Here is a 17,057-nt window from a genome sequence, read left to right on the forward strand (position 1 = left end):
ACATCTGGAAAACCCAACAGAGGATGAGACAGGTTGATCTGGGAGGACAGGAAGAAGACCCAGGAACACGTCCCCACCCCCAGCCCCTGAAGAGACGTTTTTCTGACCAGACTCCTACATACAGGTGGTCCTGGCGCTTAAAGGCCTTGCTGCAGATTTTGCAGACGTGCTTCCTTTCCTGGCTGTGCGTCAGGTAGTGCTTGCTCAGAGAACTGGCGCTGCTGAACACCTTCCCGCACAGGCTGCAGTCCAGAAGTGGGTTTTGAGGGGAACTGTGCTGCCGCTTTCCTTTCCTGGCACTCCCCGAGGTGGCCCTTCCTCCTTCATCAGCCTCTTTAGCCTTAAGCACACCTAGCCCCAGGTCTACACAGAGGGAGAAAGCACAGGTTATACACAGCCAAGGAAACCAAGCGAAAAGCGCAGCTAAAGCACTCCACACCTCTTAGAGCCATGGTGGCCTTGGAAGTGCCGCACAGGAACTCTTGCTCCACACAAAGTAAACAAGGTTCAGGAGCAGGTGAGGGGAACAGAAGCCCTGCAGGACAGCACCCGGACTCGGTGCCACGCGTGGAGGGATGACTGCAGGCTGAAGCCCTTCCAGAGCAGTGTGACCGCAATGGGCTGGGCTTTACGACCACACCATCACCTGGTACTCTTGGAAGGGCAATTAGAAATAAATTATCCAAACCCTTGGAAAAGTGGAAATCCTTGCACATACCCAATTCTGTTTTTGGGGTTTTCACATAAGGAAATAAATGTAGCTTTGTACAAAGATCTAGCTGCAAGGGAGTAAACTGTCATATTGCTTTTCCTGGTGAAATTTTATAAACAACCTAATATCTGGGTTGGGCATGGTAGTTCACACCTGTAATCCCAGCACTTTGAGAGGCCGAGGCAGGTCGATCATTTGACATCAGGAGTTCAGGACGAGCCTGGCGAACAAGGTGAAACCCTGTCTCTACCAAAAATACAAAAATTAGGTGGGCATGGTGGTGTGTGCCTGTAATCCCAGCTATCTGGGAGGCTGAGGCACGAGAACTGCTTGAACTCAGGAGGCAGAAGCTGCAGTAAGCTGAGATCGCACCACTGCACTCCAGCCTGGGCAACACAGCGGGACGAGAGAGAGAGAGAGAGAGAGAGAGACAGAGAGAGAGAGAGAGAGAGAGAGAGACAGAGGGAGAGAGAGAGAGAGACAGAGGGAGAGAGAGAAAGGAAGAAAGAGAGAATCAGATGGACTAGCAGGATTATGAGCTGGTTTTATTTTCCTCTTTTTGTATAGGTAAATTGTTTACATTTTATGCGTCCCTTGGATAAAATGATAAAATACATAGTTATGAATCACATAGCCCAAGGAATAGCTAAAGGAACTGGGAATATTCAGTTTGGAGAGGGCAGATATCCTCAAATATCTGAAGGGCCAGTGTACACAGGAGATGGCAGACTGCTTCTATCTTGCTCCAAGGGACAGAGCTAGGCTTGGTGAATGAAAATTAAAGGGAAGCTGACCTCACACCACTGGAAACATAGGGCCATGCATGCAAGGACTTAGCCTCGCTCACTGCTGTGTTCTCAGGTGCTAGAGTTCCCATTTTGGCACCTATAGGCACTCAATAACTGTATGTTAGATGAAGGAATAATAAAATATTTTTCTACTTTTTAGATTGATCTGAAAGGTGCATTAGATTGCCTTTTTTTTTTTTTTTTTTTGAGACTGAGTCTTACTCTGTTGCCCAGGCTGAAGTGCAGTGGCGCAATCTCGGCTCACTGCAACCTCTGCCTCCCAGGTTCAAGCTTCAGCCTCCTCAGTAGCTGGGACTACAGATACCCACCACCATGCCCAACTAACTTTTGTATTTTCAGTAGAGATGGGGTTTTACCATGTTGGCCAGGCTGGTCACGAACTTCTGGCCTCAGGTGATCCACCCACCTCGGCCTCCCAAAGTGTTGGGATTACAGGTATGAGCCACCGAGCCCGGCCTGCCTTTGAAATTTCTTATTTCTTATTATTTTCTTAATAGAGATGGGGGTCTCAATATGTTGTCCAGGCTAGAGTGCAGGGGTTATTCACAGACGCAATCATAGCTCACTGCAGCCTTGAACTCCTGGGCGTGAGCAGTCCTTCTGACTCAGCCTCCCAAGCAGGTGAGACTACAGGTGCACACCACCATGCCCACCTAATTTTTAATTTTATTTCTTGAGACAGGGTTTTATTCTGTCACCCAGGCTGGAGTACAATGGTGTGATCACAGCTTATTGCAGTCTCTAAGTCCTGGGCTCACATGATCCTCCCACCTCAGCCTCCTGAGCAGCTGGGACTATATGGGCCACCACCACTGCCAGCTAATTTTTAAATTGTTATTTGTTGTAGAGACAGGGTCTCACTATGTTGCCCAGGTTGGTCTCAATCTCCTGGACTCACGCAATCCTCCTGACTTGCCTCCCAAAGTGCTGGGATTACAGGCGTGAACCATACATAGCACCTGGCTTAAACTGCCTTATGAGTTGGCAAGTTTGTTTGTTTGTTTGTTTGTTTTTTGAGACGGAGTCTCGCTCTGTCGCCCAGGGTGGAGTGCAGTGGCCGGATCTCAGCTCACTGCAAGCTCCGCCTCCCGGGTTTTTACGCCATTCTCCTGCCTCAGCCTCCCGAGTAGCCAGGACTACAGGCGCCCACCACCTCGCCCGGCTAGTTTTTTGTATTTTTTAGTAGAGACGGGGTTTCACCGTGTTAGCCAGGATGGTCTCGAACTCCTGACCTCGTGATCCGCCCGTCTCGGCCTCCCAAAGTGCTGGGATTACAGGCTTGAGCCACCGCGCCCGGCCTATTTGTTTGTTTATTGAGATGGAGCCTCATTCTGTTGCCCAGGCTAGAGTGCAATGGTGCCATCTTGGCTCACTGCAACCTCTGCCTCCCGGGTTCAAGTGATTCTCCTGCCTCAGCCTCCTGAGTAGCTGGGATTATAGACGCCTGCCACCATGCCAGGCTAATTCTTGTATTTTTAGTAGAGACGGGGTTTTGCCATGTTGGCCAGGCTGGTCTGAAACTTCTGGCCTCAAGCAATCATCCCACCTCAGCCTCCCAAAGTGCTGGGATTACAAAGTGTGTGAGCTACTGCACTCAGCCAAGGCGGCAAGTTTAGAAATAATTGTTTATCAGGGATGCTATGGAGATGGGACCCAAGAATTCAATGGGCCAGGGCATGGGAAAAGCAGGAGGCTGCTCTAAAGGATCCAAATGTGCAAATTCTCTGTGGCTCATGAGATGCAGTGTGACAGACACAGCAGAAGGGAAACTGGGCTGGGAGTCTTGAGGCCTAGACTCTCCTCCCAATCCTGCCTATGGCCATTTGTCATGGAACTTGCTTGGCCTTCATCTTTGTCCTCTGAGCAATTACTATAATGAGTAGTCAAATAACTCCAATAGTTCAAACAAGGAGAAACTGGGCTCCCTCAGGTGAAAGTCCTTAGCCCTATTCAGTCACTTTAAAATGCCTATTAAAGCAACTATTAAACTAGAAAACAAAACATTTCTAAAAATTGGCAAGGAGGCTGGGCACGGTAGCTTATGCCTGTAATCTCAGCACTTTGGGAGGCTGAGGAGGGTGGATCATGAGGTCAGGAGTTCGAGACCAGTCTGGCCAAGATGGTGAAACCCCACGTCTACTAAAAATACAAAAATTAGCCAGGCACGGTGGCGGGCGCCTGTAATCCCAGCTACTCGGGAGGCTGAGGCAGGAGAATTGCTTGAACCCGGGAGGCAGAGGTTGCAGTGAGCCAAGATTGCGCCACTGCACTCTAACCTGGTGACAGAGCAAGACTCCGTCTCAAAAAATAAATAAATAAATAACTTAACTAATTAATAAAATAAAATAAATTTTTAAAAAATTGCCTAGGACACTGAAAAACAGGCAAACAGAGGCACTAGCCTGGGAAGTCACTTCATCTTCTTAGAAAACAGTGTTATAAGGGCTCTATAGTTTTTTAACATTTATTTATTTGTTGAGACAGAGTCTTACTTTGTTGCCCAGCCTGGAGTACAATGACTCAGCTCACTGTAACCTCCACCTCCCAGATTCAAGCAATTCTCCTGCCTCAGCCTCCCGAGTAGCTGGGATTACAGGCACCCACCACCATGCCAGGTTAATGCTTTTTTTTTTTTTTGAGACAGAGTCTTGCTCTGTCGCCCAGGCTGGAGTGCAGTGGCGCGATCTCTGCTCACTGCAAGCTCCGCTTCCTGGGTTCACGCCATTCTCCTGCCTCAGCCTCCTGAGTAGCTGGGACTACAGGTGCCCGCCGCCACGCCCAGCTAATTTTTTGTATTTTTAGTAGAGATGGGGGTTTCACCGTGTTAGCCAGGACGGTCTCGATCTCCTGACCTCGTGATCTGCCCGCCTCGGCCTTCCAAAGTGCTGGGATTACAGACGTCAGCCACCGCGCCTGGCCTTTTTTTTTTTTTTTTTTTGAGATGGAGTCTTCCTCTTTCGCCAGGCTGGAGTGCAGTGGTGTGATCTGCCCGCCTCAGCCTCCCAAAGTGTTAGGATTATAGGCATGAGCCACCATGTCTGGCCAGAGCTATAAAATTATTTAATGCTCCGTCTGGGTAAACTGACTTTGAGGAAAATATTCAAAGAACTAATCCAAAAGGAAACTCAACATGTACAAAGTTGTTCACAGAAACACTTTAACAGTCCAAACAGCAAGAATATGGTCTAACAGTCCAATGGAATAGCTATTTCAGTGACCCTCAGTATGAAGGTCTACCTTCAATATGAAAGCAAATACACCAACTCTTACAACTTAAATGAAATTACATACATAATATTATCTCTGCAAGACTATGTATGTCTGACTTCACCTATGTGTTTAAAAATTTACAAGTGAGGTCAGGCATGGTGGCTCACACCTGTAGTCCCAAGCACTTTGGGAGGCCAAGGTGGGCAGATTGCTTGAGCTCAGGACTTTGAGACCAGACTGGGAAACATAGTAAAACCCCTTCTCTACTAAAAATACAAAAGTTAGCTGGGCATGGTGGCACACACTTGTAATCCCAGCTACTCAGGAGGCTGAGGCAGGAGAATCACTTGAACCTAGGAGGCAGAGGTTGCAGTGAGCCGAGATTGTGCCACTGCACTCCAGTCTAGGCGACAGAGAGAGACTCCGTCTCAAAAAAAAAACAAACAAAAAACAAAAAACAACAACGAATATCTCTCCAGTGCTTTAAGGTCTATGAATTGTGTTTACAATAGTTCCTTCTTTCGTTTCACTCTGTGGGGAGGCAGAGAGGATGTTATTGTCCACCTGCTTTATGGATAAAGACACTGGGGTCTAAGAAGGTCTGACAACTAAAGATCAGAAGGGACAGGACCCCAGTTCATTCTGGAAATGTGAAATCAGCCTCTAGGGTGTGGTAATGGGAAGGAAAGTCTTTAGTAAATGCTAACATCTGCCCACACACTACACAAAAGATAAGGATATCCCCAAACACCTAAGTTTCTGAACATTATTCCCTAGAATGAGTGTTCTGTTTCCTTTACTAAGAATTGGGTGCCGAGAGTGGTGGCTCATGCCTGTAATCACACTACTTTGGGAGGCCGAGGTGGGAGGATCAGTTGAGGTCAGGAGTTCAAGACCAGCCTGGCCAATATGATGAAACCCCATCTCTACTAAAAATACAAAAATTAGCCAGGCATGGTGGTGGGCGCCTGTAATCCCAGCTACTTGGGAGGCTGAGGCAGGAGAATCACTTGAACCCGGGAGCTAGAGGTTGCAGTAAGCCGAGATCGTACCACTATACTCTGCCTAAAACAAAACAAAACAAAACAAAAAAAGAATTGGGAAACAATTCCCAAGTAGGAAAAAAGGTGACTGTTCCCTAAGTCACCTGTAGGAGGGAAAAATTTTCTTAACCAATCCATGCAGAATCAGTCCCTAGCTGGCCACAGAAACTGTCGAACATTCTGCAGGGCCTTTCTACCCAGGAGACAGCCTCACCTTGTAAGGATGCCTGAGACTCCGAATCTGCATACTCCTCCAGCAGCTTCACAGAATCACTGTCCTTCCCCGAGTACAGGGACAGGGTGTCTAAGTTGTCCTCCAGCACCTCGCTGGACATGTCAGGCGTTGGGAGGTTGGGGTCCGGGTCCAAACCACTCAGGCCAGCATAGAGCAGGTCTCGCGTGTTGGGACCCAGATCCCGGTTGAGGGTGTCACTGCAGTTGAGCCCTTGGCTCTCTGAAAATGAAGGGAGGTGCATTTCTGATGGGAGGGCACCCTCGTCTCCAAGGCTGTACTGGTCCATGGCTCTCCACTGCCAGGTCTTGGCCAAGAGCTACTCTCCGGATAAGCAGAACCATGTAAGGAAACAGGGAGGAGAGAGCCCTTGATGGCAACTAATTCCTGAAAATGAAGCAGGAAGAATGAAGGTTATTAGGTGGCAAAACAGCATTGTGGGCAGAGCACAGACTTGCAATTCAAGCAGACCTCGATCTGGGTCTGTTCTCTGCCCCATAACAGTCATGTGGCTTTGTGCAAGTCACTTAAGCTCCACGAGCCCCAGGTGCCTCATCTGTAAACTGGGTGTAAGAGTACCTCCTTCACAAGGTTGTTGTGAGGAATAAGTAAAAGTACTTCCAGCAACATGGTGGACTGAACTGACCTCTTCCTCCAGCTATAAACATATACATGTATAACAAAAGATAATTTTTTAACATATAGCCTCCGTCAAAAGACAGGAAAAATCCCAAGTGCCAGCAGCAACAAGAAAACTCAATGCTGGAAGTGTAAGCTCACGTAGGCCCCAGGGGAAAATCAGAATCAGATACAGGGCCTAGAGCCATTTGTCCAATATGGTGGCCACTAGCTCCATGTGGCTATGAAGTACTTGATTTTTCTTTTCATTTTTTACTGATATCAAATCAAAAATGGATAATATATTTATTTAAGATATGGGGTCTCACTATGGTGCCCAGGCTTGTCTTGAACTCCTAGGCTCATGCGATCCTCCCACCTTGGCCTCCCAAAGTGCTGGGATTACAGGCATGAACCAACACACATGGCCCTGTGAAGCACTTGAAATGTGATTGGCCTGAATTGAGACAGGCTGTGAGTATAAAATATAACCTGGATTTGGAAAACTTAGTACCAAAAAAATGTCAATTTAATAAGTTTCTATATAGATTAAATGTGGAATGATAATTTTTTTTTTTTTTTTTTTTTGAGATGGAGTCTCATTCTGTCGCCCAGGCTGGAGTACAGTGGCGGGATCTCAGCTGACTGCAACCTCTGCCTCCCAGGTTCAAGTGATTCTCCTGCCTTAGCATCCCGAGTAGCTGGGACTGACTACAGGCGCATGCCACCACACCCAGATAATTTTTGTATTTTTAGTAGAGATGGGGTTTCACCGTGATTCCCAGGCTGGTCTCAAACTCCTGACCTCAGGTGATCTACCTGCCTTGGCCTCCCAAAGTGGTGGGATTACAGGTGTGAGCCACTGCGCCCAGCCTGCAATGATAATATTTTCTATATAATGGGCTAAATGCAACATGTTATTAAAGTTAATTTCATCTACTTATCTTTATAATGTGGCTTCTAGGAAATTTAGATTATATATGGCTCATATTCTGTATTATCGAATGCTGCCCTGGAGGCTGGGACCTGGGATGATAACAGACATGTGGGAGAAGGAAACAGGGCCTTGAGTTCCCAGGCAGTGGAGGCCTGGTGCCCTGGAAGAGCTGAACTATCCACAGGAAAACTAAATAAATGAAAAGAAAAGCTTCACGCAAGTCTAGAAAAGCACCCCCAAGAACTAGAAAAAAATAGCACAGTGAGAGATAACAAAGCCGAGCATTCTACGAGTCTACAAAAGAATGACCTGATGGCAAACTTCTCAACAGAAACAAGCCTCGAAGATAAGAATAAGAATATCATCAATGGACTAAGGACAAGTCAGCCAGCACTGAGCTCAACATACAGGCATGAGGCCGGGCGCGGTGGCTCAAGCCTGTAATCCCAGCACTCTGGGAGGCCGAGGCGGGCGGATCACGAGGTCAGGAGATCGAGACCATCCTGGCTAACACGGTGAAACCCCGTCTCTACTAAAAAAAATACAAAAAACTAGCCGGGCGAGGTGGCGGGCGCCTGTAGTCCCAGCTATTCGGGAGGCTGAGGCAGGAGAATGGCGTAAACCCGGGAGGCGGAGCTTGCAGTGAGCTGAGATCCGGCCACTGCACTCCAGCCCGGGCGACAGAGCGAGACTCCGTCTCAAAAAAAAAAAAAAAAAAAAAAAACAAAACATACAGGCATGAGAGAGGGAGGGAGGAGGCTGGGTGCCAGGGTTCACACCTGTAACCTCAACACTTTGGGAGGCAGAGGAGGGACGATTGCTTGAGGCCAAGAGTTTGAGAGCAGCCTGGGTAACACAGCAAGACTGGCTTCTATAAAAAATTAAAATAGCCAGGCGCGGTGGCTCACGCCTGTAATCCCAGCACTTTGTGAGGCCGAGGCGGGCGGATCACAAGGTCAGTAGATCGAGACCATAGTGAAACCCCGTCTCTATTAAAAAATACAAAAAAGTAGCCAGGAGTGGTGGCGGGCGCCTGTAGTCCCAGCTACTCACAAGGCTGAGGCAGGAGAATGGCGTGAACCTGGGAGGCGGAGTTTGCAGTGAGCCGAGATCGCGCCACTGCACTCCAGCCTGGGCGACAGAGCAAGACTCCATCTCAAAAAAAAAAAAAAAAAAAAATTAAAATAATAGCCAAGCATGGTGGCATCTATCTGTAGTCCCAGCTATTCAGAAGGCTGAGGCAGGACGATCACTTCAGCCTGGGAGCCTATAGACTTTTACACACAAGGCCTAAGAATCTACCTTATAGACGCTGGTCCAAAAAATGACTAAAAGTTTTGAGTCATTTGGGAAAAAAAAAAGAGATGATGATAACTTCATACTTTTAAGTTTGCACACTAGAAGAATCTAAGTGTAACCACGAAGAGAAGAAAAATAAACCACATAACATCTAAACTAGTAGAATTTATTCCCCCCAAAATGGGTGGCGGGGGTTGGGGGAGTAGAGTTTACTTTAAAATACTGCAGGGAAAAGAGAGAAAAGACTCATAGTACCGTAATTAGGAATTAAAGAGGAAACACATCTCTAATGACCTTAGAAAAAATAAAAAGGATTATAAAAGAATACTATAAACAACTGTATTCAGACAATTTAAAAATTAGATAACTTAGATACATTAACTTAGTTATTTAAATTAGATACAACAAATTAGATAACAGATTAAAATGGGCAAATTGCTAGAAATATACAAATTACCAAAACTGACTCAAGAAGAAACAGAATTTCTTTCTTTTTTTTTTGAGATGGAGTTTCGCTCTGTCGCCCAGGCTGGAGTGCAGTGGCGCAATCTCGGCTTGCTGCATCCTCCGCCTCCTGGGTTTAAGCAATTCTCTGCCTCAGCCTCCCGAGTAGCTGGGATTACAGGCACCCACCACCAGGACCAGCTAATTTTGTTTTGTATTTTTAGTAGAGACGTGTTTCACCATCTTGGCCAGGCTGATCTTGAACAGTGTCAGGAGACACTATGATCCACCTGCCTCAGCTTCCCACAGTGCTGGGATTATAGGCGTAAGCCACCGCGCCCGGCCAAGAAACAGAATTTCTGAATAGATCTGTGAGAAATAAAAGACTGGGTCAGGCACAGTGGCTCATGACTGTAATCCCAGCACTTTGGGAGGCCGAGGTGGGCAGATCACCTGAGGTCAGGAGGCTGAGGCACAAGAATCACTGAACAGTGGTTGTCTGTCTGTCTGACCTGTCAATGGCTCCCTGAAAGCCTAATGCAAAGATCTTGCCTTTTTTGTGCCTAACTTGGAACTCTCTGGGGTGCAGTGTGGCTATGTGCAGGGCGTTTGTTACAAACATTAAAGTCAAATGAACTAGACGCTGCAGCCTGGCACAAAAGATATTGACTGGGGCAAACAATTGACATGCTGAACGCCAGGGAGGAAAAGCTGGGAAGTTAGAAATAAAGGCTTTGAAAAATAAACCAGGTGCAGTGGTTCATGCCTGTTATCCCAGCATTTTGGGAGGCTGAGGCAGGTGAATCACCTGACATCAGGAGTTTGAGACCAGCATGGCCAAAGTGGCGAAACTGCGTCTCTACTAAAAACTCAAAAATTAGCTGGGCATGGTGGCAGGTGCCTGTAATCCCAGCTACTTGGAAGGCTGAGGCAGGAGAATCACTTGAACCTGGGCGGCGGAGGTTGCAATGAGCCGAGATTGTGCCACTGCACTCCAGCCTAGGAGACAAGGGCAAAATTCTGTCTCAAAAAAAAAAAAAAAAAAAAAAATCCACAATGGCAGTTTCTTATAAAGCTAAATATAGTATTTTTTTCTGCATCTATTTGATGATTGTAATATATATATGTATAAAATCTTATCATACAATCCAGCAACTATACTCCTAGGCATCCACCCAACTGAGCTGAAAACTTCAGTCCCCACAAAAGCCTGCACATACATGTTTATAGCAGCTTTGTTCATAACTGCCCCAAACTGGAAGCAATCAAGACATCCCTCAATAGGTGAATGGATCAACAAACTGTGGAACATCCAGACAATGGAATGCTCTTCAGCAATAGAAAACAATAAGCTATCAAGCCACAAAATGACATGGAGGAACCTTAAATGCACATTGCTAAGTGAAGGAAGCCAGTATGAAAACATTACATACTGAAAAAAAAGACAAGACTACATACTGTGAGACTCCAACTATATCACATTCTGGAAAAAGGAAAACTATAGAGACAATAAAAAGATTGGCAGTTGTGTGATTTGGTGGGTGAGGAGTGAAACTATTTTTGCATGATAATCTAATGGCGCATATCTGACATTATACCATAGTCAAAACCCACAAAACTATACAACACAGAGGCTGAGCTCTGGCTGGGTGTGGTGGCTTACACCTGTAATCCCAGCACTTTGGCCCAGGAGTTTGACACCAACCTGGATAACAATGTCAGACCCTGTCTCTATGAAAAAAAAATTTTTTTCATTAGCCAGGCATGGTGGCACGTGCTTGTGGTTTCAGCTACTTGGGAGGCTGAGGAGGGTGAATCGCTTGAGCCGGAGAGTTGGAGGCTGCAATGAGCTATGATTGCGCCACAGCACTCAAGTCTGGGCAACACAGCGAGACCCTGTCTCAAAATAATTAATTAATTTTAAAAAAAATTTAAAAACCCAAATGAATAAAAAAAGAGCTTCCACATATTCCTGGGAATTTAGAAGGCGTCATCTCAGGGTGGGCACATGTTTGGAAAGGACCAGAGAAGGCTTCCAAGCTCTCACCTCTGGCTGACCTTTGCTCTCTGCAGGCAGAGTGAAGGCGAAGGTAGGGTTGTTAACTGCCTGCCTGAGTGTGGAAGGAGTGCCGCGCTGCAAATACTGGAAGCTTTTTGGTTTTTGTTTTCTGTTTTGTTTTGTTTTTTTTTGCTCCAGGAGTTTAAGGAGATCTCTGCTAAGTCACTAGCTGACCACAAAACTAACAGAACAGTCTACTGACCACACCCCACAAAGAACACAGTCTTTACAAAAATAGCTTAGAAAAGCCACCAAACAGTTACAACCCACAATAAGCAGCAACAACCAAGCCTGAGGACAGGGAAGAGAGGAAGGATCCCATTCCCAGAAAGACCAGACTGCAATATGCAAAATTGCATAAAACGCTGGGCGCGGTGGCTCACACCTGTAATCCCAGCACTTTGGGAGGCCGAGGCGGGTGGATCACTTGAGGTCAGGAGTTCAAGACTGGCCTGGCCAACATGGCGAACCCCCGTACCTACTAAAAATATAAAAATTAGCGGCCGGGCCTGGTGGCTCAAGTTTGTAATCCCAGCACTTTGGGAGGCTGAGATGGGCGGATCATGAGGTCAGGAGATCGAGACTATCCTGGCTAACACAGTGAAACCCTGTCTCTACTAAAAAATACAAAAAACTAGCTGGGCGAGGTGGCGGGCACCTGTAGTCCCAGCTACTCGGGAGGCTGAGGCAGGAGAATGGCGTGAACCCAGGAGGCGGAGCTTGCAGTGAGTGGCGATCGCGCCACTGCACTCCAGCCTGGGTGACAGAGCAAGACTCCATCTCAAAAAATAAATAAACAAATAAAAATTAGCTGGCTGTGGTGGCAGGCACCTGCAATCTCACCTACATGGGAGGCTGAGGCAGGAGAATTGCTTGAACTCGGGAGGTGGAGGCTGCAGCGAGCCAAGATCATGCCACTGCACTCCAGCCTGGGCAACAGAGTAAGGCTGTGTCTCCAAAAAAGACAAAAACAGGCCAGGCACAGTGGCTCAAGCCTGTAACCCCTGCACTTTGGGAGGTCCGGGAGGGCGGATAACTTGAGGTCAGTTGTTCAAGACCAGCCTGGCCAACATGGTGAAACCCCGTCTCTACTAAAAATACAAAAATTAGCTTGGTGTGGTGGTGTGCACCTGTAATTCCCGCTACTCAGGAGACTGAGGCAGGAGAATCGCTTGAATCCGGGAGGTGGAGTCTGCAGTGAGTTGAGAGTGTGACAGACTGAGACTCCATCTCAAAAAATCAAAAACAAAAACAAAGAAACCGACAAAATGTCCAGTTTTCGAATCATGAAAGCTTGAGAAAAATGAGAAGGTCGAGTTTTCCAGCAAAAGTTTATGAGTCATGCAAACAAAGAAGCATGGCCCCTTCAGAGGGCCCTCTCACACAAATGGAATCAGATGACCTGTGACCTTCTGTGTCTGGCTTCTTTCACTAAGCACAGCGTTTTCAAGGTTCACCCATATTGCAGCACATGTCACTCCTCCATTTTTTCCAGGGCTGAATAAGGTTCCCCTGTCTAAAGAGACCACATTGTGTTTATCTGCTCTCCTGTTGATCAACATTTGGGTTGCTTCCATTTTTGGGCTATTGTGAAAAATTCTGCTCACACCTAGATGTTTAAGAAATGCTTCATGACTCACTGATAATAAATCTAGTGCATATTGGAATAACGGGAGTTTGGGACTAGATTTCTAGGCCACCAGTTTCTGCTTTCTAATAACTTTTCATGTTGATATGTAATAGAACCACTGCACCTGCAATGGTCTGTGTTGCATGTTATCTGTCTATCTGCGTGTCTGTGTGTATGCAGCCTATTGAGGCAGCAAAAATTTAAAGTCAGATACCGTAATCCCATATACAACTCTGAGACCCAACTGAATTTCAGAATTTGAGGGGGTTTTAGAAGTGTAAATCAATGCATACCCTGTATTTTAAGTAACCTCCAGTGGGGTTTGGGGCAGTACTTGGTAACCAAATGATTATTTCTGCATCATTACCTATGACCACTCAGCGTACGTGAAATAAAGTCTGTGAAAAGCAACATGTAAGGTCAGGTTTGGCCACCAGATGATATTTGAGATGCCACAGGATTCTCAGAGCTTTTTGGGTTTCCAGAAAATCAGGGAGAGGAGTGTGGCTCTGTAAGCCAAATTCACATTCCACCAATTCCACAGTTTCTGCTACAGTGCTGCTATAAACTGTTTTCACTACTCCATGATGGGAAAAAACCCATCTCCTCCTACATCTCCCAGTAATAAAAACAAGTGAATAAAAATCATATATATATATATATTTTTGAGACAGAGTCTTGCTCTGTCCCCTAGGCTGGAGTACGTGGCGCAATCTTGGCTCACTGTAACCTCTGCCTCCTGGGTTCAAGTAATTCTCCTGTCTCAGCCTCCGAGTAGCTGGGATTACAGGGACCCACCACCATGCCCGGCAAATTTTTGTACTTTTAGTAGAGATAGGGTTTCACCATTTTGGTCAGGCTGGTCTCAAACTCCTGACCTCAGGTGATCCACCGGCCTCGGCCTGCCAAAGTGCTGGGATTACAGGCCATGAACCACCGCGCCTGGCCTAAAAATCGTATTTATTAAGCACTTTCTCCACGTTGGGTATCATACCAAGTGCTTTATATGCATTAACTTACTTCTCACAAAAACCTAGGTTGTAGTATTACTTCCCTTTTACAAATAAGGAAAGAGAGATTAATTTGTCCAAAGTCAAAACCTAACAGCCAGATCTTAAATCCAGATATTTTGACATTAGCACTAATGGTCTTGCCTGTTACACAGTACTGATTCCCTATAAACTAAACTGTATACTGCACTGCTCCTATTAAACTACAAAACACATAAGGTGCTGGGTCAGGGGAAGAATGTCTCTGGACTCCCCAAGGCCATATCACCTGCTTTCCAATATACTCCCATAGTCCATAGAACAAATTGGTCGGGTTACTACCTCAGACAGGCAAGCCAAAAATCCAAAAGCCATGCTTTGATATTTATATCCTTCTCCAGACAGTAAAGCAAAACCCCCTCTGCCGATACTGAGCTTCCTTTTACTCTGTCAACAAATCAATTCAACAAGAGTTTTAGCACCTTCTAGGTACAAAACTCCCTGCTAGCCCTTGCGAGGCAGAGTTTACGGTCTCCTGCAACCCGGCAGACATTCCCAAGGACCCAAATACTCTTTCCAAGAATTTTATCATTTTGTGTTTTCATTTAAATGCTCAACATCTGTAACGATCAGGGAAATGCAAATCAAAACCACAGTGGTTATGATACCACCTTACTCCTGCAAGAACGGCCATAATCAAAAAATCAAAAAATAACAGATGTTGGCATGGATGCGGTGAACAGGAAACCTTTCTACACTGCTGGTGGGAATGTAAACTAGTACAGCCACTATGGAAAACAGTGTGGAGACTCCTTTAAGAACTAACAGTGGAACTACCATTTGATCTAGCAATCCCACTCCTGAGTATCTACTCAGAGAAAAGAAGTCATTATATGAAAAAGATACTTGCACACACGTTTAGAGCAGCACGATTTGCAATTGCAAAAATATGGAACCAGCCCAAATGCCCACCATCAATCAAGGAGTGGATAAAGAAATATATATATATATATATATATATATATATATATATATATGACGGAATACTACTCAGCCATAAAAAGGAACGAAATAATGGCATTCGCAGCAACCTGGATTGAACTGGAGACTATTCTTCTTCTAAGTGAAGGAACTCAGGAATGGGAAATCAAACATCGTATGTTCTCACTTTATAAATGAGAGCTAAGCTATGAGGATTAACGGTATAAAAATGATACAATGGACTTCAGGGACTCAGGGGGGAAAGGGTGGGAGGGGGTGAGGGATAAAAGACTACAAATTGGGTTAAGTGTATACTGCTTGGGTGATGGGTGCACCAAAATCTTACAAATCATGACTAAAGAACTTACTCATATAACTGAATACCACCTATTCTCCCAAAATCTATGGAAATAAAAAATTAAAAAAAGAAAAACCCAGTACATCTGGATCATTAGAGGACTCCCTTGTAACTGAGTACTACCATGTGGTTTCAATGCCTGGGTGTGTTTATGATCGCACTCATGCCAAAAAGGACTACTTTAATTGCTTCAGGCTAACAAGAAGAGGATAGAGGGGGATTTAGCTCATAATAAGGCCTTTGGGCTCTACTAGAGGCCAGCTGGCATCACAGTACAAATGGAGGTTTTGCTGCAGTTCAAATTGAGACAAGGGATGGGAGAATTGAGACCTCACAGGGCCTGCTAAACCCAAACGGGCCCAGGGTGGCAGTCAGCAAAGTAATTGTTTCAACGGGCAGTTAAGTTTCAGGAAATGGTATCCCTCTCATTAAATTAATGTTTGTAATTCAAATTACATCGGTTTGGTAGATTTGTTTGTATTTAATTTGCAAATTGATTTTGGCTTTATAGCTGCACAGGAAATGTACGCTTTAGGAACTTATGCCTTGTTCTATCATCATTGATGCCTTAATAGTTTTAAAACAATTTAAGTCAACATTGGGGATCTGAAGCAATTTTTAATTTTTTTTCTTTTAAAGAAATGCTCTCAGCCCGGTGCAGTGGCTCACGTCTGTGATCCCAGCACTTTGGGAAGCTGAAGTGGGCGGATCACTTGAGGTCAGGAGTTCGAGACCAGACTGGCCAACATGGTGAAACCCCGTCTCTACTAAAAATAACAAAAATTAGCCGGGCATGGTGGCGGGTGTCTGTAACCCCAGCTACTCAGGAGGCTGAGGCCCAAGAATCTCTTGGACCCGCGAGCCAAGATTGTGCCACTGCACTCCAGCCTGGGTGACAGAGTGAGACTTCATCTCAAAAAAAAAAAAAAAAAAAAAAAGGGCCATCATTCCATGACTGGTGGGGGTGGGGGGGAATCAAGGGATTCTCCTATGAAATGCTACGACCCTTTGGGAAAGTAACCTATCATAAGATTCTAGACGGTAGAAGTAAATCCACAATAGATAAATAATATTTACTGTGGTGTTGTTTGGAGGGGAGGGATCAATCTGAATGCCCATCTGATTTACAAATATATTTCATTTAGTCTGCAATATATTTAAATATGTTTCAATTAGTTATTCAGTTAAAAAATAGATGGGGCCACGTACGGTGGCTCACGCCTGTAATCCCACCAGTTTGGGAGGCCACGGCGGGCAGATTACCTGAGGTCAGGAGTTCAAGACCAGCCTGACCAATATAATGAAACCCCATCTCTATCAAAACTACAAAAATTAGCTGGGCGTGGTGGCACTTGCCTGTAGTCCCAGCTACTCAGGAGGCTGAGGCAGGAGAATTGCTTGAACCCGGGAGGCGGAGGTTGCAGTGAGTCGAGATCATGCCACTGCACTCCAGCCTGGTGACAAAGCCAGACTCCATCTCAAAAATAAATAAGTAAATAAAATAAAACAAAAAACAGAAAAATAGATGGAGAGAGCACTAGAGCATCACTATCCAAAAGTACTTCCTGTGTTACTCAGCCTGCACTGCCCAATACTGCAGTCTCTAGCCACGTGCAGCAAGTGAGCACAGAAATGCAGTGTTACTCAGCCTGCACTGCCCAGTACTGCAGTCTCTAGCCACGTGCAGCAGGTGAGCACAGAAATGCAGCTAACACCCCGAGGAACTAAACTCTTTA

At 45.7% G+C, this 17,057-nt stretch overlaps 1 protein-coding gene across 11 annotated transcripts in view; it reads right to left on the bottom strand.

Moving 5' to 3' along the window:
• The window catches only part of LOC105478611 (zinc finger protein 541), a 53,783-nt gene that overhangs the window by 29,050 nt on the left and 7,676 nt on the right, over positions 1–17,057 (bottom strand). For 10 of the 11 annotated variants that reach the window (XM_071087293.1, XM_071087292.1, XM_071087291.1 and 7 more), the window contains 2 exons: positions 5,989–6,393; positions 123–363 (listed from right to left, as the gene is read on the bottom strand). In XM_071087293.1, coding sequence (XP_070943394.1) covers positions 123–363; positions 5,989–6,295 — 548 coding nt within the window. In that variant the 5' untranslated portion in view covers positions 6,296–6,393. The remainder of the gene's footprint in view (positions 1–122; positions 364–5,988; positions 6,394–17,057) is intronic. The other variant, XM_071087297.1, reaches the window with a different exon arrangement.

The sequence above is a fragment of the Macaca nemestrina genome, chromosome 20 (assembly GCF_043159975.1).
Source record: "Macaca nemestrina isolate mMacNem1 chromosome 20, mMacNem.hap1, whole genome shotgun sequence".
Classification (NCBI taxonomy): Eukaryota; Metazoa; Chordata; class Mammalia; order Primates; family Cercopithecidae; genus Macaca; species Macaca nemestrina.